Below are 23206 nucleotides of genomic sequence, written 5' to 3' on the forward strand. Positions count from 1 at the left end.
GCCAATGAAGTACTTTTTGAAGTGTAGTCACTGCTGTAATATAGGAACCACAGCAGCCAATTTGCACACAGCAAGCTCCCACAAACAGCAATACGATAATGACCAGATAGTGTTTTTATGATGTTGATTGAGGGATAAATATTGGCCAGGACTGCGTTTTTCCAGCATTTTCTGTTTATGTTGCAGATGTGCAATTTTTTGCTTTTTAATTTCATGTTTTTATTCATTTCATTAATTGATGTTATATGGCTGAAAATAATCGAGTGAAAAAATGATCTGTATAATTAAAAGTTTAGTGTACATCTGTTACATCACAACTTTCAAAGATGAAAGCATGACCTCTGTCAGACCTCCAAAGTGTCACACATTGATGGGACAAAAGTACAACACTAACATGCACTGTAATAATGTAGAATGTTTACAAAAGACTGAGCCAGGAGTGGCAGAACTCTTCCTCCTCTACTTCGCTGCAGCCTTTGATAGTCAATCACACCATCCTCCTCCAATGCCTCTCCTCCGCTGTCCAGATCAGTGGGACTGGCCTTACTTGGTTCCACTAACTATCCAACAACAGCTTCTCTTCTTGCCCCTGCAGTTACTTGCAAACTTCCCCAATGACCTATCCTTGGCCCATTTTCTTTTCTCATCTACATGTTGCCCCTTGGTGACATCATCTGTAGACACTTAAAGAAAAAAAACTTGCATTTATACAGCACCTTACATGTTTCAGGATGTCCCAAAACACATTACAGCCAATGAAGCACTTTTAAAGCATAGTCACTGTTTAAACGCAAGAACAGCCAATTTGCATGCAAAGTCCCATAAACAGCAATGAGATAATGACTGTTTTAGAGATGTTAATTAAGGGATAAATATTGGCCAGGGCAGCACGAAGCCCCCGCTCTTCCAATACTGCCATGGGATCTTCTACATCCACTGGAGAGGCCAGACGCAGCCTCGGTTTAACATCTCATCCGAAAAAAGGCACCTCAATCAGTGTAGCTCTCCCTCAGTACTGCACTAGTCAGCCTAGGTTATGTGCCAATAACTGGAATGGGACTTGAGCTCTCAACCGCCTCAGAGTGCTACCTCTGAGCCAAGGCTGACATAGTGACAACACCCAGCTCTACCGCTGTCCATCTGCTGCTGAAACTCTCACCCATGCCTTTATCACCTCCAGACTGGACTATTCCAATGCTCTCCCGGCCTTAAATTCATCCAAAACTTTGCTATCCTTATATTATCTTGCATCAAGTCCCATTCACCCATCACTTCTGCCCTTGCTGGTCTACAATGGTTCCCAGTCCCCCAGCAGCACAAAGAAGAAAATTCTCAGTGTTTAAATCCCTTCACGGCCTCACCCCTCATCTCCAACTTCTTCCAGCCCTACAATTTCCCCTTTACCAAAATATCTCTGCCTCTCAGTCTAGTCTCTTGTGCATACCCTCCCCTCTTTTGCCCCACCATTGGCTGCTGTGCAATGTTCCCTCTGATTGTTTTTTTGGGTGCATGGCCCCTTTAACGGCCTGTGTGGCCCATTCAAATTTCCATGCATGCGTGATTTTAAATTGTAAAGCCGGCAAGCAGCTTGCGCGGGACCTCTGGACCGCTGCACGGCCTTAACGGGAACATTGCTGCTGTGCCTTCACCCACCTAGGCCCCGCATTATAGACTTTTTTTTCCTCCCAAAAACCACCTAGTTCTCCTCCTCGAAGATCCTGCTTAAAACCCACCTCTTTGACCAAGCTTTTAGTCACCCCTTCTAATATCTCCTTCTTTGGCTCAGCATCCATTTTTTAAAATTACACCTCCGTGAAGCCCCTTGGGACATTATTGTCCGTAAAGGCACTACATAAATGCAAGTTGCTGTGACCGTCATGGCAGCTGTATCTTGGATGCTTTTTTGCTGCAGGTTAATTAGGCAGATGGTTTTTCCACTAGGTAGAAAGTTTTTTGGGGTAAACATTTTTTAGGAACAGAGTGGTTAATAATAAATAGAAGATAACCAATAGTAAAGAAGAAAAATACAGACTTAACCAATCAAAGAAAAAAAAGTTAGGACATACACGATCTGATGCAAAACTTGTATAAATTTACTAATAAAACTATTTTACAGTACCTTATCACAGAAGTACCCCAGGAACCATCACTGAAGGCAAAATGGGTGAGTCCTTGACATGGCATCAAAGGCAGATTCCATGAAATGAATTCAACATTTATAATCTTTAGTAGGCAGGATGAACATATTTATTGTGTTACCTCATCTTGTGGCTTATGGATTTTGATTATTTGATAAATCAGGAACATGGAACGATAAATGTGTTATTTCAGTTGATAAACACTCTACAAATGTTGTTTTGCTGATGTAGACCTGTGGTAACTTATTTTTACTTCAGGGCAGTCATGCAATCACTGCTTCAATAAATTTTGGCCAAGGTCACATTTATGCTACAGGAGGACTGCAATAAGCAAACATCGCACTCCAGTTTCCAAACCTATAGATACCCAACAGCGGGAGATCCACTTGTTTGTAATTGAAAAGATTGAGCTCCTGCCTCCACTTGTCATTGTTGTCATGGAAGCAGTAACACAATGCATTTCCTGTTAAAATCCCTCCCCTGAAATTTAGAAAAATAAAGCTGGGGTCTCCAGACACACAAACTAAATTGTAAGTTGGCGCTTTAGCTAGAGCTGCCACGCACCAAGAAAAAAACAAAATAGATGTCAGGCTAAGCAAATTTAAGAGCACTGGAGCTCCAAATGAAACCACAAATTGATTTTTTTTTTAATTTTTTAAAAAGCACTTCTGGAAACCGGTGTTTTAATTTTCAAGAGAGGGAGTCATTTTCAGGAGTCCTGCTTTCAGTCAGCATTGATCTATACAAATTAGGGAAGTCTTAATGAGGGCTTTCAGGATACTGTCTATAGAAGAACAAAAAACACCAAAAGTCAGGGCATTTGGGAGGCGAGAGAGACAGCACACACACACACACACACACACACACACACACACAAGAGCAAGAGAATGTGCGAGCTAGCTCTTGTATATTCTCTCTGAAACTAATGGGTCCTTGGGAAAACACAACAACAGATGTATACGATAGCAAAATACTGCGGATACTGGAAATCCGAAATAACAACAGGAAGCGCTGGAAAAACTCAGGCCAGGCAACATCCGTGGAGAAACAGTGTCAATGTTTCGGGTCAAAACCCATGTTGCCTGGCCTGCTGAGTTTTTCCAGCGTTTTCTGTTATAACAGATGTATATATCGTCTTTAATGCAATAAATATCCCAAGGCATTTCAAAGAGGTGAGAATGGGTTACGAGCAATAGTTGAAGAAGCGGAGGAGGTAACAGAAGGCATGGTCAAAGGACGTAGATTGAGACTTTTGAAGACGAGAGGTAGCAAGGTGGAGATGTTTTGAGAAGATTCCCAGAGCGACAGCCCAGACTACTGAAGACTCTGCTACCAACATTAGAATGGAAGGAGGGAGAATGAAAGGAGGTCAGGAGGTTGCACAAGTAGGGCGAGGCACAGCCACAGAAGGAATAGTGGAACAAAGGATTTTGCATTTAACACTATTGGAGATGGGAGGCCAATGGAGGTTGGCATGAACAGGAGCAATTGAGAAGTGAAACTTAGCACAAGGTCCATTCAGACACTAAGGTTGTGCACCATCAGGGTCAGCTTGAGCAAATGCACAAGGAGGGGGATGGAGCCGGGGACTAAGGTACGAGAACCAAACAGCATACTTTAAATAGGGAGCAATTTCATTGATGGACAGCATTTACTAGACAATGTCAGATAGCACCAAAGCATTTGGTTCATAATTCCTGGCAGAACCAACTCTGTTTGGCTGGATTAAGAGACAAGCAACTGTCCCCAGTCCATCATATCTGACATTACAATCAGGCTTCCCCAAAAGTAGAATTTAAATTTACCTGAGCAGTTATAAGGGAAGAGAGAAAATAAAATTCTTGTACTATAGTGTAACCAATTTGGTGCCATATTGAAGGCATATTAAAACACAGAACGAGTAGACAATCAAGGCTTCCAGCTTGTTCCTTCAGGCTTCTCCAGTTGCTCAGTGAGTTTATCCAGTGAATAGCTGAACCACATAGACCAGGAAAGTACAGGTAACTTTTTTTTAATCCGGCACCGACGGGACTGACGTGGTGCCGGTTCATCAAAAATCCCAGATAACTGAAAGCTATAGTAAAAGATACGAGAGCTGAGAGCTCCGTATAAAGCAACAAACCCTGTTGCTTAGCAACAGGTTCAGAACAATGGCCACAAGTTCCAAGTGTCTCTGTAGCTTAGCAACAGCTGCAGCCACACCCTTGCACAGCAACAGATCGAGGAAGGCAAGTACAATATGAAGTAAAACTTACCTGAACCTACTCCTGAATTTTGCCAGTTAACCGAGATTTCCAGTTATTTAGGTGCCGGTAAATCGAAAGTTTCCTGTACTAGTTTCAATCCCTAGTGTGTCCTATGTTAGCTGATCTCAACGGGGGCAGTGGTAAGAGAGCTATAATCGACCTCTGCACCAGGGAGGGAAAATTTCTTGATCACTGTCCAACGACCTCTGCTGAAACAATGCATGTGTGAAAGTCAGATGAGGACACGTTGGCCTTGGCTGTGATGCCTCAAGTTACTTCCACTGCCTTCACTCACTGATTTGGCTCATTCACACAGAGCCATTTGGGTGAGGTGTTATGGAGCACTCATGCCTCAGAATTCATATACTAGCAAAGAGCCTGCAGCAAAAATTGGCAGAAAAAGCTAGTTGCAATCCGTTCCAAGATTCGACCAAGAACATTTCATCTCCTGAGGAAAATTCTCATGATTCCTCCAAAGATAAATCGAATAAAACTCTAGATTCACACTCTCGCCTTACATCCTTCATTTGCTTTTCTTTGCAAAATACTTAGTGGTAAAAATTCAGGACCAAATTATGTTTCAATTAAGGGTATTTGATTATTCAATCCATACTTATTCCTTTCAACTTTTAAACCTATTCATAACCAGGTATTTATTCAGGTAAGACATTTCTTGAATGCTTGAAATATGAAATAAAAACAAAGTACAGCAAATACACAACAGGGCACTCAGCAACTTAAAAAGATATTTATCCATTTGTTTTTTTTTAAGATGTTAACTGATACAGCATTAACTGGCAGTCTTATGTATCCACTACTCTGTTGTGGGGGGGGGGGGAGCAAAGAGGAAGCTCTTGTACAATCTCTAGTCTTGCATGAAGCTGGTTAATGCTGTACTCTTGTACTCCAAATTTTGCAGCTGGTCCAACCATGTTTGGGCCCAAAGCTCCTCCAAGGCTCTTTGGTGTATTCTTGGGGATACTCCAGGGCCTGCCAGAAACTAAAATGATACAGTTTGCAGCATTTCAAATTACAATAAAATCACCAGTAGGTCTCTTCCGTGGGCTTGAGCATCTTTCAAATCTTGTATGTATGCTTATTACAGCAACGTTTGCACAATTCCAAGCAGCAGAATGACAAGAATAGAGTAGATCAAAGAGCAGAGAATTGCTGTCAAACTACTTCGTGCCAAGCCTTCTGATCTTCTTGCAAGAAATTAATACTTAATCTGCTGGACGAGAACAATCGGAACATATCCCCATCTGAATTCCAAACAAATCTCTTAACTAGAGAAGCCAACATGATGGATGGACTTGAAGTGGGCTTCAGAGGCAAGTCCTCCAATTATACAGGTCCAAATCTCAGTAACTACTGCTACAAAGACAGCAGTAATATATATATTTTTAAATACACTATGGACAGAAATGTAAAGTTGCTTGCAGAGGACTTAATATCAACACTCAAAAAAATCACACTACTTTCTCTTTTCCCAACACTTGCAGAATTTCCTCTACGGTTTATATTCGAGAGGCCTGGTCATCATACAATCAGTTATGTAACATCACAGCACGATCACAAAATCATCACTGCCTCATTTGTACATAATACTTAGTGGAAAAATTAAACAAGTGTCTTTTCTGGATGTACTACCTGCAATCTAGTGTTCTGGGTTTGCAACTCAGTGATGTCTTCTCTAGATTTGGGAGACCAAAATGCAAACCAAGGAGGGAATCTTCCCAGCCCTGGGGAGGTGGGACTGCCGGGAAAATGGCAGAAACTGGGAGCGGATACCGAACCCGCTCCCAACCCGCCTCCGTGCCATCTTCCCGGGAGGCGGGTCCCCGACACATGCAGGGACCCGTCTCCTCGAGGCGGGAAGGGGATTTGGGCCAATTAACTACCAGGTAGTTAACAGGCAGTTAAGAAGTTTATCCCCATTTTACCCCTGCAAGTGCGGGCTTCCCAACGGCTGCGAACCTCGCCAGGGTCAGTGAGGCGAGCAGTGGGTCTGCGGGGGTGAGAGGGATCAAAAAGTCCGCTGTGGAGGTGAGTGATGGGTGCAAGTGTGGAGAGGTAAGTATGAGAGGTAAGTATGAGAGGTGAGTGTAAAGTGTTAGAAAAAGTTTACTTACCTTTGCTTCTTCCTGCAGGTTCAACCCTTGGGGGATCCGGAGGTGCCTCATCTCAATGGCAGAGATGACAGAACGGCTGCTGCATTCTCAGATGCAGCAGCCACCGGATTTCAAAGCTGTCAAATGCTGACAATTCATCTCAAAAATTTGACAGATTAAACGTCATACGCTGGGCGGGCTTAACAAGGTCAATCAAGGGAAAATAGCGTGGGTTGGCTGGACATCGTTGGGGCCGGGACTGAAACCAGACAACCAGTTCTGCCCCCATTGACAAAATCCAGCCCGAAGTACCTGCTTTGCCAAATATCTCCATTCTGTTCACAAGTGGAATCTAGACCTTACTGTTGTTCACCACTAAGTTCCCTTTCCTGCATTATAACAGTGACTACACTTCAAAAAGTACTTCATTGGCTGCAGAGCAGTTTGAGACGGTCAGAGATCATCAAAGGCACTACATAAAAGCAAGTCTTTCTTTTTTCCCAGTTCTGACTGTGAATTGTCATTCTTTGGCCCCCTACAAGCTCAAATCAAGTCCCAGCCAGTGTCTCATCATTCTCCTGGGCACTCTAGTCTTAACATTTTCTTTTAGAAACTTCAGAACTGAGCAACATCTTCCATTTTCCTTTCCGTAGAAGATGCTGAGGACATTGAGTAGATCTGTTGGCATCCAGTGGGTGGGGTGGGGATTAGTGCTACAGGTATGGACGGTCAAAACACAGCTCTGGCAGAGGGTCTGCACCAGGGTGCTGATTGGTTTTTTTCTTCCTTTTTTCAGGAGTTGATGTACCAACTTGCGTTCCCAGCATTTCTTGATTTCAATTCAGATCTTGTGCTTTTAACCATCTTAGCTATTTGCATGTTCTTTAGTCTGCTCGTTCCCTCACTGAGATTATCTTTTACAACAGGTTACTGCTTCTCTAGTAAACAGCTTGCAGGTCATGTTACCCATTAACATCTTATGTTCGGAGAATCTATTGTCTCTTTTCCTCACCCATCCACTTCAAACTTACAAAAGGCCTCATCTTCAAGTGAAAAAGGGTATATAACCAATAAATTAAAACGGCCTTTTTTCTTTACGAACGCTTACTGACCTGGTGTATTTCCAAAATATTCTATTTTTATTGACTTTTTTTTTTAAGATCATCAAATGCTGGAGTTTGTTTGTGTTTTCATGTGCTGTGTCAGAAAGAGAGAACTAGGGGTTTGAACAAACTAGCTAGTCGGTCATTTTACAATTTAAAAATAAAGCTGCTTAGGCATGTGTTAAGCAGAAAAACAGTACACAGTACACAAGTCAGATGCAAAGCTTTTTCTTCGTTCAACACAACTTCCCACCTAATCACAAGTCAGAGCAAGCTAACAAGAAACTAAACAATCAGGAAGGAAATGCATGAAAAACAAGGGATTTAAAGAATTATTATTTTTTTTTTTAAGGGAGCTAATTTTTTTAAAGTAATTAAATGCCTTCAAGGCAAAAATGCAGAGAAAGGTACTTAATGTCCCCAGTGTACAGTGGATCAATTCACTCCTTGCATGTGAAAGATTAATAAAAAGCAGTAAAACAGGAAAAGTGATCTTAGTACCAGAAATGCAGGAGGGGGTGGGCTCACGGCTCAAGCAATTCTAACACTTCAACTCCTCATCAATCTTCTCTGCTAACCAATGATAGCCTGCACTGTTTTGGTCATGGAGCTTTTCTATGAGGCATGAGTCAGTATGGACAGAGAACCAAACGGTCACGTCTGAAAAAGGAAAAACTGGCAAAGTGGAGCAGGCTCCAGCAGCCCAGAAGCCAGGGGGAGGAAAAAAAGTAGACCACCTGCCTGGAAGGTATTCTGAGAGGGTGCTCATCCAAACACCAATCCATTCCGCCCACCCCAAAACAAATACTGACAGACCCATATCGTGAGCATTTCCTCATTCCCTGCTGCAGTGCAAGTGGGAGCCTGAAGTTATCAAAATCAACATTAAAGCCAGAAGACTGCAAAGTACTGAAAGGAAAGACTGGGTACTGTTCTGAGTTTGCGTGGAGCCTCACTGGAACAGTGCAGAAGAGAGATCAGCGTGGGAATGGGACAGGAAAATTAAATGGCAAGCAACAGGGAGCTTGGGGGTGCATTCAAGGACATAAAGGAGGTGCTTGGCAAAGCAGTCACTTAAACGACATTTGGTCTCCTCAGAGCAGAGAAGGCCACACCATCAGCCACATATATAGCATACCAGGTTCTAGGAAGTATAAAGGAGTCTTTGGGGTCAGTGAAGGAACCTTGGGAGGAGATAAATGGACAGGTGTTGCATCTCTTGCACTAGGCACCCCTTGATGTCAAGCCGATTTTTCCTTCTCAGCCTCATGGGCTGCTGGAGCCTGCGCCACTTCACCGGTTTTTCCTTTTTCCATTTTCACCTGCCTCACCCCCACCCACCCCATGCCTCTATTCACAGGTCAATGATTTGGAAATGTCTTGAATTTCTCTCGTTATATGCCTATTATCTCGTGTTAATATCAGTTTGACAGGTCATTTTACTTCCTCTCGTGTACGGTTTTTCCATCTCCCTTTCTTCTGTTCGGTTTCTTCGTAAATGTTGTTCAGCTGTAATTTCTTCCAGTCCTGATGAAGGGTCTGCAACAAAACGTTAATTTGTCTGTTTTCCCCACAGATGCGGACTTACCTGCTGGGCGTTTCCAGCATTTTCCGCTTTTGTTTCCAATTTCCAGCATCTGCAGTTTTTCACTTTTTGAATTCTAGTGCTTTTAGCTCGATTTCCAGTGCTTCCTACAATTACACAAGTCATGGATACCATTTTCAACTCTCGCAGCTCAACATAGGAGCCACAAAGTCGGATTGCTCTGCCTCTCGCACCTCTCCCTCACCTGTTTTTACATACAAATTCCAATTGAGCCCCAACATCCTGCCAGCAACAATCGACTATTGTGCAGCAATGTCCAATATTAATCAGCTAACTGGCTGTACAACTTAATAACCTAAAAGATTCTATTCTAGTTTGAAATGTTTAAATATAACTAGTTACAGTGCTAAAGCATAATAAAGTACATATTAAATAGCATAAAGTAGGTTCGTGGAAGCAGGTATTACTGGCAAAGGGCTGAGACTGTTACAAACTCAATTTAACTTAGCATTCGTAAAGTAGCATAGCCAGCAGACAGAGGAGACTTTTCACCTTCCTGGGAGGGATTTGTTGAGGTACCAAGACAAAAAAAATGGTGTTTAACCTACAGCACTGCAAAATGTCCATTGTGAAAGTTGGAGTCAAAATGCCTTGAAGCTGGTTTAATTTCTTTTGTTGAAGACGCTTTTCCTCAATGCAGCAAGATTTTTCAGCATGATTGTCATAACCCACAAAGAGGTGGGATAACCCTTTGAGCAAAATGATTGGAGAGTGCGCAGTTGTATAACTCCAGCATTATATACAATTCATACAATGAACTTTTTTTCTATTAGCAAAACAGAAATATAGTCCTGTAGTTAGTGGTTAAACTAATGTAAGTAGATGATTTTCATTTATAAAATAATTAGTAATATAAAAAGGTGAATGTCTTGAAGATGTTCTCTTAACAGTCATTAAAATGACCGTGAAAACACTTACTGGAGAATCTGATCAGTGCAGTCCTACTAGTTATGGCCCCAAATGAATTCTGGGACATGCAGGTATAACTCCCTTCACTGCTGTCTCCATCTTGCTTCTTAGTGTCCCCTGATACTTCTGAAATGTATAGTGATCCATTGGGAATCACATGGTGCTGGTCCTGATCCACAACAGGAATTCCCTCTTTCTTCCACGTTATGTTGGCAGGCTGATCGACAGCAGGTAGGTTGCAATCCAACACCACAGCTTGGTTAGGTTGCAGTACTACATGTAGGGAGCCAACACTGCAGCTCAGCTCCAGAGAACTCACTTTGTCTAGATTAAAAAGACAAAAAAAAACAAGCACATTAGAATTTGAAAACAGCTGAAAAGAATACACGACATATTTCACAAAAACCTCAAACCAGTTAGATTAGTTATTTTACTGGCAATCAAATGCACATGTTCTTCAGTGCAATTCAATACTGCACCCTTTCCCAATATAATCCTTCAGACAATTTTAAACAAAGGTTTTGCAGAATATTAACTTATACCATAAAATTTAAGTTTATAAATTGCAACTTGACATATATTTGAACTATAGTGGGCAATATAAATGTGAACACTTATTTAACCTGCAGTTTAGTTGAAAGAAAATGAACAGAATATTTGGAGCTTATCGGTCGGTTTCTGTGAATAGCAATGCACTGCAGCAAACTACAGTAAATAGAAATGTATCAGAGCGGCCTCCCCTTCCCCCAGTGAAGGTTTACATTGGATGTTTGTACATTTCATCACATGGTGCTGTACACCATCTCTTGGGCTACTGATGCATCATAGAACTTGAAAACCATAGGACTGAAGAACACACACAATAGCTTCCCCTTTTCAAAACCCTGGCTCAGAATATACTACTGCAATGCCACCCTTCAACTATCTGCTACAGGCCCACAACAAGCCCAAAGTTACTCTCCATTTGATCTTCCATCCATGCTATGCAGAAGAACCTGATCACCACTCAGCACCTCCTTCATTAAGATCAGAAACTCAATGTGGGCATAAAACTTACAAATACTACTGCACAGAGGAAGGAGTGCCAGTGCACTGCAACACTGCTCTGCCTCTTAGCAATGTTTCATTGTGACAGACCTTAAATTGTTTTTCAATCCTCACGCTTCTCCCAACCTAAATATTAAGCATGCAATCGGACTTTGAAATTGCTGCTGAGGAACATGTTTGGCATGGAATAATAGGAACTAGATTTGTTTCACAAGTTTTCACCCCTCAGCTGGACTGTCAGGAAAAAGACAAAGGTTAACAATCTGCTGACTCACAAAGATGGGGAATTGGAGGTCGAGTCCACAAGCCCAACCAAGAGTCCTTAGAGGGGAGGAAAGGAGATTTTTAAAAACTTGCAAACATAAAAAAAGTGATGGTAAAGCAGATGAAGGGGACTACAAATGCAAATTAATTTGCGACATTAAATAAATTTAAAACGGAGATAGACAGTTTCCTAGCTGATAAGGGAATTAAGGGTTATGGGGAGTGGGCAGGGAAGTGGACGCGAGTCTAGGTTCGGATCAGCCATGATCCTATTGAATGGCGGAGCAGACCCGAGGGGCCGTATGGCCTACTCCTACTTCTTATGTTCTTATGTATATCTGCACATGAGGCACACAAATGTGTAACTAGACTCAGAAACTCAGTGCAAAGTGGTCAATGGCAGATGAAATTCAACGCAGTTAAGTGCAAGGGACTGCTTATTTTCCCTTCCTAATGTGCAATACACATACTTCACAAATATTGAAATAGCCCTAGGAGTCTTAGCGGACTCAACACTAAACATGTCCAATCAATTCATAGCAGCAGTCAATGGGGAGGGGGAAAGGCCAAAGGGATTTAAACAAAGATGAGAATCTTAAATTGGAAGTACTGGGGGACCAGCAGCCAGTGTAGGTTAGCAAGGACAGCAGTGATGGGCGAGAAGGACTCTGGGATAGGATAGAAGTAGTTGAGTATTAAATGAGCTGAAGTTTACAGAGCAGAGAGAATGTGAGCAAGGCACAGAGAACACTGGAATAATCGAGTCTGGAGGGGACTACGGTATAGATGAGGGTTTCAGTTGCAGATGGGCTGAGGTAGGGGCAGAGGAAGGAGATATTATAGAGGGGAAAGTAGGCACGGTGTAATGAAGAGGATGTGGGGTTAGAAGCTCAGCTTGGGATCAAATAGAACAGTGACACTGCAAACAGTTTGGTTCAAACGGAGACAGTGGCCAGGGAAGGGGTTGGATTCAGTAACAGTACTGAGTTTGGGGCGGGAACTGTAGGCAATAGCTTTGGTCTTCCCAATGCTTAACTAGAGGAAATTGTGGCTCATCCAACACTGGTTGTTGGACAAGCAGGCCAACAGCAAGGGAGCTGTGGAAGAGTCGAGAGAGGTGGTGAACAGGTAGAGCTGGGTATCGATCGACCTGTTTTCGGTAGATGATGTCGCCAAGGTGCAGCATGTAGATGAGGCAGAGGAATGCACTCAGGATAGATCCTTGGGGGACTCGAGGTGATGGAGTGGGGACAGGAAGAGAAGCCATTGCTGCAGATGCTCTGGCTAAGATCAGATAGCTGAGAGTGGAACCAAGCGAGGGGAGTCCCACTGAGCTGGACAATGGAGGGGGGGTTTTGGAGGAGCATGGTGTGGTCGACTGTGCCAAAGGCAGCAGAGAGGTTGAGTTGGAATAATTTTTGTAGATGAGGAAGAGGGGGCCAAAGATAAATCTTTGCAGGACTCCAGAGGTAATGATGAAGAAAGAGAAACGATTTCTGGAAATGATCTGGCTACTGCCAGATAGGAAAGAGTAGAATAAAGCAAGGGCAGTCCCACTGAGCTAGACAACAAAGGAGACATTGGATGAGGATGGTCGACTGTCTCAAAGGCTGCAGAGAGGTCAAGGAGGATAAGCACGCCATGGTCACAGTTAGAAAGGATATAATTAGTCATTTTGATTAGGTCCTTTTCAGTGTCGTGGCAGGGTTGAAAAGCTGATTGGACAGATTCAAAGAGTTATTGGAAAGATGGGAACAGATTTAGGAGACAACAAATTCAAGAACTTGAGAGGAAAGGGAGGTTAGAGATAGGGAAGCAGTCTGCAAGTACAGAGAGGTCAAGTGTGGATTTTTTGAGTAATGATGGCGGTTTTGAAAGGGAGACAGACAGTACTTGAGAGTGAACCATTTACAATTTCAGCAAGCATAGGGGTCAGCAGTTTAGTGGGAATGTGGTCAAGGGAGCAGAAGTTGGGGCTCATGGAAAGATAAGCTAAGGAAGGGCATGAGGGGGAGTTAGGAGACAGTGAGACACAGGAGCAAGGCTAGAGCAGGGGGTAGTCGGGGAGAGGTTTCGCTTGGCGGGAAAGGGGAGAAGAGGGGTGGGAGGCAGCAGAGGCAGCTGTACAGGTGGCCTGAATCTTAATGGCAAAGTAGTCCAAGAGGTCCTCTTATTTGTTGACGGTGGCATAGAAGAGGGGTTTAAGGAGACAGTTGGCAACGGAGAAAGCTGCTGGAGGTCATCTTTGCTCTCCAGGATGACCCTGGAGTAGTGGATGGTTTTGACAAGAGGCCCGATATCCTTAATGTGGTCCAGCCAGATTTGGCGATGGATGTCTAAACCAGTTATGAGTCAGATATGTTCAAAACAGTGCCCCTTGGACTTGAGGGAGTGAAGATGAGGGTCATAACAAGGGGAAACAACCAGTATGGAAGCGAGTAAATATTTTACTGGGGGGTTAAGGGCATCAAAAGGTAGAGGTGGGGGGTTGCTCAGATGCACAAATATCATGACAAACGTAAAGCCAAAGGCGAAGCAGTTGGGTCAATACACATAGGTCCGTGTACCTGCAATTTTAACTGTCTTTTTACTTTTAAGCACAGTTGATAAACTGCATGTTGATTTTCCAGCACATTATGTTGTTTTATAAATTTGTACAATTTTAAAAAATAACTGCACCAATAGTACTGTATTCCTTTCAGTAGCTGACACTCAGAACTTAGAAGGTGGATCCTTAGGACTCAATATTTACAGGGGGTCCAGGGAATGTCAATGTTTGCAGGGGTCTCCCACACAGAAAACTTTGATAACTACTAGTTTAAGCCACTGCATGACTTCTAAAACATGTCAAAAGATCACTTACACATACATCAATTGCACAAACCATAACAGTAAACGGATTCATATCCGAGGTTGCCAAAAAAACATTGCAAGGTGGGAAATTCAAACTATGAACACATCAATCTCAACAACTAGCGATATAACAAGTTACAATGTGCATCATACCACAAGCTATGCAGCCCCACACTCAAACCTAGCTGGCATAAGCCTAGCTTTTAAAAAAATACCAACTTTGTAAAATGTTTTAACCAACCATGTATTGTATAGATAGAATACATTGCAGGTAGCTATAGTTTACAAATGCTAAAATAATCGCTTACTGTCACCGAGATTCTGTCACTCAATTTTTTTCATAAAAGTAAAATAATCCAAACACCACCATAAAAATCAGCAAAGTTTCACTGATCTTTTATTCTTTGTATTATCTACAATTAGAGTTACAACCCATGACTCAGTCAGCATCAAATCAGAGGCCAAAGGATTTTTTTTTTTTAAATCACCAAGTCCTCATTACCAGGTATTTGACAATTACGTTTCCTGTATTTGACAGAACACCACAACCTAAGGTCAAGCCATAAGCCTCATCCTGGACATGCCGACCCCTTGATCTGGGTAGCACCCCTGCCTGCATAATAAGTTAACGCCTGAAGGCTATCAAAGCTGTCAACATGCAGCGGAGCCTTACATACAGCCAAAAGTTGAACTGCAGCCAAAGGAATAAAAAGTGAAAATAATTATCCCCGTTTCACTCCTGTGAGCACGAAAAACTGTAATGGAACACGAGTGCACAGCCTTGATTACTACATCGAATTACAAGAATTCGTTTTGAAGTGCTGACTTTTTTCACTCTCTCTGAAATTCATAGAAACTTGATTTTGGCACCACTGGAATGGAAACAAGCACTGTACACTCGAGATAGTCCCAATTACATGAAAATCAGTTACAGTAACACTTGGAACAGGTTTACGGAAAATTAATTTTCCTTTGGAAAGATCAATATTACTAATTAAGTGAACTTAAAAATCTACATTTGTAGTATGTACTACTGATATATTCATTCCTTAAAACTATTTTGGGGAAAAAGGTTGAAATCCTGCAGCAAACTTTCCGTCTCTACAGAGAGCAGATAGTATATTAAACCATTTCTCTTGTGGTAAGAGTAACTGAAATTGACTGTAAAAAGTAACTAACTTTATCTTCTCCCTTTTAGGTCCTTCATTCCACAAACCATTTTTTTGCCCAAGAAGGCACCCAAGCAACATGCCCAACGCCTCTGGCAATATAGCTCTGTAACCAATCAGAAAGGTGCACAGGATCAGCCCAGGATACCACATCCCTCTGGGGAGCAATGAAGCCTCAAGCTCAGCATGTCTACCATGATGATCACATCCAATTTCAAATACACCATCACAGCCTTCCCCCCCCCCCCCCCCCAGAGGAAAAGAAGCCACAATGATATTCCTTCTCTGTCACATACTTTTTTAGCAATCAATTCCAAAACAGCATTGGTAGAGATCGGGGAGCAAAGATTGATTGACAGCTGCTCTTGTGGCTGGGGAATGGAGAACACTGCAAGGCATGGGTAAACCTTATGGAGGGGAAGTACTTATTTTAAACTTCGAGACCTAAAATGCATTTCAAAACAAGGTTTTTCTCCTTTCAAGTCAGCATAACCTAATTTGTAAACTGTCAAATTTAATAACAGGATGAAAATTGTTTTTCCTTTTTCGAACATTGCAAGCATTCAATAAGTTGGTGAGTAGAGTGCACTGGCACAACGAAACCGAATGGCAAGACTTGCATTTGCACCCATTATTCCATACGGAACTTGTCTAACTTCAACTATGTCACAGTAGGGAGCCACTTCCCTACAAGATAAGTAGAGAACAATACTAGACCATTCCGTCTTTTGGATGAGGCGTTAAACCGAGGCCCTGTCTGCGCTCTCAGGTGGACGTAAAAGATCCCACAGCACTGTTCGAAGAGCAGGGGAGTTCTCCCTGGGGTCCGAGCCAATATTTATCCCTCAATCAACATCACAAAAAAAATTATCTAGTCATCATCACATTGCTGCTTGTGGGAGCTTGCTGTGCACAAATTGGCTGCTGCATTTCCTATGTTACAACAGTGACTACACTTCAAAAAGTACTTCATTGGCTGTAAAGCGCTTTGGGATGTCCCGAGGGCGTGAAAGGCGCCGAATCAAAGACTGACATTTATACAAGAATCTCCTTACAGAAAATTAAAAAATACAATGATCACCTTCAGCAAAGTTATGGAGCTTGAACAAGGTAGAGTTGGCGGTAAAACGAGAGAAAATTAAAATACATTATCCAAATGGATCAATAAATCTATTTCTTTAAAGATTTTTAAGGCATGGAGATTCTGTCCCGAGGAAAATGTAATGAACACATTTGCATTTACAGTATTTAGCACCTTTCACATCCTCAGGACACCTGGAGTACTTCTCAGACAATTCATTACTTCTGAAGTTTAATCACTTATGTAGGGAAAAAAAGTGAACTTGTGTATAGCTAGGTCACACAAAAAGCAAATTATGTGGGACTAGGTTTTTGGCGATGGTTGAGGGAAGAATATTGGCCAGTACACTGGGAAAACTTCCCTGTTCTTTTCTGAATAGTACCATGGCATTTTCTACATCCACCTGAACAGGCAGGGCTTCAATTTAATGTTTCATCCAAAAGACTGCATTCTCCAACATCTCCATCACATTGGCATCAACCTAAACTATATGTTGAAGCTCGACTTGAACTGCTACTAACTGAGCCAAACTGGTACAGTTTAGATATATTCTCTTTCTCAGCCACATGGAACCCCTTCTTTGATGGGTAGGATTTGCAAGTGCCCCCAAATCAAGCCTGAGCCTTCTGGTTTGATACCCCATGCCTTCCCAGATTATGTCCAGGGGAGCAGGGGGAGTGGAAGAGGGCAGAAATGGAGAGACAGACACAGAGAGAGGCAGTCTGTTGTGGAGGAGGGACAGAATCCCTGTTCTGGGGCCAATAGAACTTGAAGTTGGAAGCACTGTTGAAGGGGTGGCGAGAGAGAAAAAGACAGACACCACATCACAAAGACCATACACACCCCTCCAGCTGTTTAAGCCCCAATGGCAACTTTCAATCTGCAGAAACCCTGCAAGATGATCGCACTCCACAAATCAGAAAAAAGCAGGAGACATCTTGGTAAATTTGCTGACTAGGTCATTGGCACCCACTATTCCGAATCCTTGGCTGCCTCATTCATGCAAGGCCCAAGTTTAGCTGCCTACAGAACCTAATCACTGTTCCAGGTCCCACCCCAGAAGAACTTAACTTTTCAAGCAACTGCACATAAAATTAATTCATGCAAAATACAACAACTTGCATTTATATTGCACCTTTAACGTAGCAAAACGTCCCACGGCGCTTGGGTTATATTTTGGTTATATAAATGGGCTATATATTACACCTCTGAGTACTATAACTTAATAAAACTAAGCTGATCAGGATCACTTGTTCCAGACAATATATACTGGTACATCAGCCCAGTGTCCATTTTCTTGTTACACAAACAACATTGTTACTCTAACAACGCTTGGACAACTACACCAACAGGGCTGGCTGGTCAGAAGACAAGATCATTACTTAAGTGTAGCACACCAGCAGTTAACCAAAATAGCCATGGCACATTGCAGAACGATAAGATCACATAACACTTTAGACTGCAATTCCATCCTGTCTCAATGATGTGATCTTATGTTTTCACTGTGTAGATGTATCACATGCAACTATGAAATGTCCTGTAACACAAGTTATTATTGAATGACCCCATCAAATCTATGTAACTTTTAACAATGTATTCACTAAGGGGAAGTAAAGAATTTCACGAAATATATTTAAGAAATATCCTTTCGGCACATTCTATCGCCAACTGAAAGGGTGGGACTGCAACGGGTTTTGATCTTCCGCAACTGTAATTGATCACCACTAGGTGCTTTACTACGGCAATCCAGGGTGACCTTCCTACCGTCTAGGGAAGTGCATAGTTGTCACTAGGCTCATTAAAGTGGATTAAATCCCAAATGCTATGAACAGCACACCATCATAAAAAAAGACTTGTATTGTATTTATATAGCGTCTTTCATGACCTCAAGAATGTCCCCAAGTGCTTTACAGCCAAAGAAGCACTGTCGTAATGCAGCGGCCAATTTGCACACAGCAAGCTCCCACAAACAGCAATGTGATAATGACCAGATAATCTGTTTTTTAGTGATGCTGATTGAGGGATAAATATTGGCCCGGACAGCGGGGATAACTCCCGTGGCTCTTCGAAATAGTGCCGTGGGATCTTTTACATCCACCTGAGAGAGCAGACAGAGCTTTGGTTTAACATCTCATCCGAGAGACAGCACCTCCGACAGTGCCGCACTCCCTCAGCACTGCACTGGAGTGTCAGCCTAGATTTTTGTACTTTATCTCTGGAGTGGGATGTAAAACCACAACCTTCTGACTCAGAAGGCTACCAACTGAGCTAGCCACAGCTGACACGACATATCATGGAAACAACATTAGCACAAGGTGGTTCAAGAAGGTGCACCACCACCATGTTCTCAGGATAATTAGTGATAAGCACCTCAAGAACAAAAAAAAGTTTAATACTTTGTACCGATCATGCAGTACGTTATTACATCTCTCTCCCACTACCAATCAAGGTTGAGTCATTTTCTTATTAAGAGGGAGCATTTAACTATTACTAAGAATGAGACCACTCATCACTACAGCTTGTCCAATAGGTCTTGAATGAGCTGTAATTTTCTCCAGCTAAACACTGAAGACCAAAGCCAGTGCCTACAGCCTATATCACAAACTCTGTACCCTCACCAACTACTCTAACTCCCTGGGCATCATCTCAGCTGAACCAGACTGCTTGGTATCCTGTTGGACCCGGAGCAGAGTTTCTGACCCCATATCCTCTCCATCAGCCCTACAACCTTCTGAGAACTCTGCATTCATCTAATTCTGGCCTCTTGTGCATGCCCAACTGCTTTGCCGCACCAATGGCAGCCACGCCTTTAGCCATCTAGGCCCCAAGCTCTGGAATTCCCTCCTTAAACCCCGCTGCCTCCTCCTTTAAGACACTCCTTAAAGCCTACCTCTTAATATCTCCTTATATGGCTCGGTGTCAAATTTGTCTGATAATGCTCCTGTGAAGCGCCTCGAGATGTTTTTACTATTTTAAAGGCGCTATATAAATGCAAGTTGTTGTGGAGAGATATGGGATCGGAGAAAAAAGGAGACATGTTTGTGATAAAGGCTTTAGGCACTGGCTTCGGTCTTCCCGGTGTTTAGCTGGAGAAAATTACAGCTCATTCAAAATAGGGAAGACATGGGACAGAGACAAGAGCAGAAATGGCTCACAGGAAAAAAGGAAGGGGTTATGGAGAGTGAGAGATGGAGAGGCATGAAGATCGGGAGGGGGCAAAGAACTCTGAGCAATATCAAATGTATTCAGATTTGTGAGAACCAGATCAGAACTATTTTTTGCAATGAGCCATTCACCGAGCTGAGCATAATGAGCTACTATTCCAGTAGCCCTGCACCCACCAATCAGCGCTCACTGTAACCATGGAAAGTATCTTGCCCTTGAGCATCCTGGGGCATCAGAAAACAGCATTTTTTGATTTAAAATGTTTAATTCCAACTGCACACCTATCCCTTAAACAATACACCAACTAAATACTGGATCATATTTCCCCACAAAGGTGATTTCTTAATATGCAGCATGCACACCCTTCTTCGCCAAAGGCAATCTGGGACACTACGAAACACAAAAGGCCATTATACCAGAACAAAGAACTATTTGCCCAACAATTTTATTTCTTAACTCTACCATAAAATTGACATATGCATATTGAATAAACAGAATAGACAATAGGAAGTTGAAGTGCAAATAATATGAAGCAGCTCTGTACAACTCACATTTTGGCTGCTTTTGAGTGACAAAGTCTTCATTAATGGAACTCGTTTTTATGCTTTCACCATTAAACTTAATACTTGCACTTTATTTTTCCATCCCCTCAGCTACAGTTCATAGCTAGAGATTATGCTGCAAATACCAATTTGAGGCTGGTATCTGCTTACATCAGTGCAAGCAGGCAGCGCCCAGTTATACTGCAAGCTCGAGACCATTCTGTACTCAGGCAAACTGCCTCTGAAAAGTATCTTCTCAACTGCAACTTCAAAATTCGGGAGCAAGTTCTGACAATGAAGCTGAACAATTTGATAAAACTTATGACAATTGTCGTCACACTTTCTGCATCCCTTTAGTAATGACCAACATCTCTTGAAAATAATTCATAAAAATTAGATGAAACACAGCATGCATCGCACTCTGCTTAAACATCAAGGTATTTGATTGAGCAAACAGAACTTCCTTCGAGCAGTTTTGGTGAGGATGGCGTTTCACAACACTAGCTTTAGATCAAGCTCTAAAGCCGCTAAAAATTATACGGTCTCTACCCGTTTTAATCTTTGCAGGCGGCGTCTTGTCCCCTCTTTTGGTTACTGAACCTCTGGTTGTGCAGATGGTGGAAAACCAGATATAGCATTACATCGAAACAGGAGTAGACCATTCTGCCCCTCAAAACTGTTCCACCATTCAATTAGATGATGGCTAATCTGTACCTCAACTCCATCTACCGGCATTTCTCCATATTCCTTGACATCCTTACCAAACAAAAATTTATCAATGTCAGTCTTTAACATTTCAATTGACCCAGCATCCACTGCCTTTTTGGGGAGAAAGTTCCAGATTTCCACTAACCTTGATGTGAAATAGTGTCTTCTGATTTCACTCCTAAATGGCCTAGCTCTGAGTTTAAGATTATGTCCCCTTGTTCTGGATTCCCCAGCAGAGGAAATAGTTTCTCCGTATCTACCCTACTGAATCCCTTAATCATTTTAAACACCTCGATTAGATTAAGCGTCATCCTTCTAAACTCAAGAGAATACAAATTAAGTTTATGCAACCTGTCCTCATAATTTAACCCTTTAAGCCCTTGCATCATTCAGGTGAATCTGTGCTGTAACCCCTCCAAGAGCTTGCCGGAGGTTCGGTGCCCAACTGAACACAGTATTCGGGCGGGGTCTGACCAAGGCTCTGTATAACTTACTCAACTTAGTATTTTTCTCAAGGGGGTTGAGATACCAACATTCGACTAGCTTATTTGATTACTGTTTGTACCCACATACTATGCGCACGTGGACACCTATATTCCTTTGCTCCTCCACAACTCCTAGTCTCTCACCATTAAGAAAATATTCCAATTTGTCTTTCTCGGATCCAAAGTGAGCGACTGCACACTTCCCCACATTGAACGCCAGCTGCCATAGTTTTACCCAGTCACTTGGTCTGTCTCTGTCCCTTTGTAACTTCCTGCTCCCATCGACACAATTTACTGTGCCTCTTAACTTCGTGTCATCTACAAACTTTTATATACAACTCTCTATTCCTTTAGCCAAGTCATTGAAATATATGGTGAAAAGCTGAGCCCCACCACGTACAGATCTCTGGGGAATACCACTTATCACGTCTCACCAGAGAACATTCCCTTTATCCTGACTCTGTCTCGTACCTCCCAACAAATTACTGACTCATGTCACAAGGTTATCTCCAATTCCGTGCGCTTTCATTTTTGCTAATAATCTCGTGTGGAACCTTATCAAATTACTTCTGGAAGTCCACAGAGACACTCCCCTATCCGCCATGCTGGAGGCCTCAAAAAAATTAAACTAGATTAGTCAGACATGACCTACCCTTTACAAATCCATGCCGACTCTCTTTGATCAGCTAATACTTGTTCAAGTGCTCAGTCACTGTCATGATGATAGATTCCAGTAACTTTCCCACAACTGGTGTTAAACTAATGGTTCTGTGGTTACTTGGTTTCTCCCTCCCTTCTTAAATAGTGGAGTGGCATTTGCAATTTCCAACAAGCAGCACAATTCCTGAACCTGGAGAGCTTTAGAAAATTACTAACACACAGAATCATAGAAACTTTCAGCACAGAAGGTGGTCATTCAGCCCATCATGTTGGGTCTTGGAAAGAGTAGCCGTGCTTAGTCCCCAACCCTCGCTTTTTGTCTGTAACTCTGCAGGTTCCTTGTCCTCAAGTACCTGTCCAACTCCCTTTTAAAAATTATTCATGGAATCAGCTTCCCCACCTTTTCAGGTAGAGCGTTCCAGATCCCAACAACTGAGTGAAAAAAATTCTCTCATCTCCTGCCTAGATCTTTTGCCAATGATTTTAAACCTATTACCCCCGGTTATTGAGCCCTCGCCAGAGGGGACAGCCTTTCTCTATTGACTAGCAAAATCCATCGTCTTGAAAACCTCGATTACGCCACCTCTAAACCTTCTCTGTTCCAAGGAGAACAGCCCATACTTTTCCAACCACTCCTCATAACTGAAGTCCCTCGCCCCTGGTAACATCCTGGTAAAATTCCTCTGTACCCTTTCAAAAGGCCTTTACATCTTTCCTGAAACGTGTTTCCCAGCTGCAATTTCCTCACCTATTTCTTTTAATACTCTGGGGTGGAAACCATCAGCTGAAAGAGATGTTTTAAAAATTCATTCTCAGGATTATGGGCATCACTAGCAAAGCCAGCATTTATTGCCCATCCCTAAGTGCCCTTGAGAAGGTGGTAGAGGTCCTTCTTCTTGAACTGCTGCAGTCCAGGAGATGAAGGTACCGCACAATGCTGTTACGTAGGGAGTTTCAGGATTTTGACCCAGCAACAATGAAGAAACAACGATATATGTTCTAGTCGGGATGGTGTGCGGTTTGGAGGGGGACTTGGAAGTGACGGTGTTCCCATGCACCTGCTGCTCATGTCCTACTAGGTGGTGGAGGCCGAGAGTTTAGGAGATGCTGCTGTAAGAA

General features: G+C 42.5%; 1 protein-coding gene across 1 annotated transcript in view; it reads right to left on the minus strand.

The window, feature by feature from the left end:
• Positions 1–23206, minus strand: part of igdcc4 (immunoglobulin superfamily, DCC subclass, member 4) — a 131640-nt gene that overhangs the window by 104606 nt on the left and 3828 nt on the right. The window contains exon 2 of the mRNA XM_085968588.1: positions 10123–10437. Coding sequence (XP_085824714.1) covers positions 10123–10437 — 315 coding nt within the window. The remainder of the gene's footprint in view (positions 1–10122; positions 10438–23206) is intronic.

This window comes from Somniosus microcephalus, chromosome 27, assembly GCF_052327205.1.
Source record: "Somniosus microcephalus isolate GS21.2 chromosome 27, FLI_Smic_1.0, whole genome shotgun sequence".
Taxonomy (NCBI): Eukaryota; Metazoa; Chordata; class Chondrichthyes; order Squaliformes; family Somniosidae; genus Somniosus; species Somniosus microcephalus.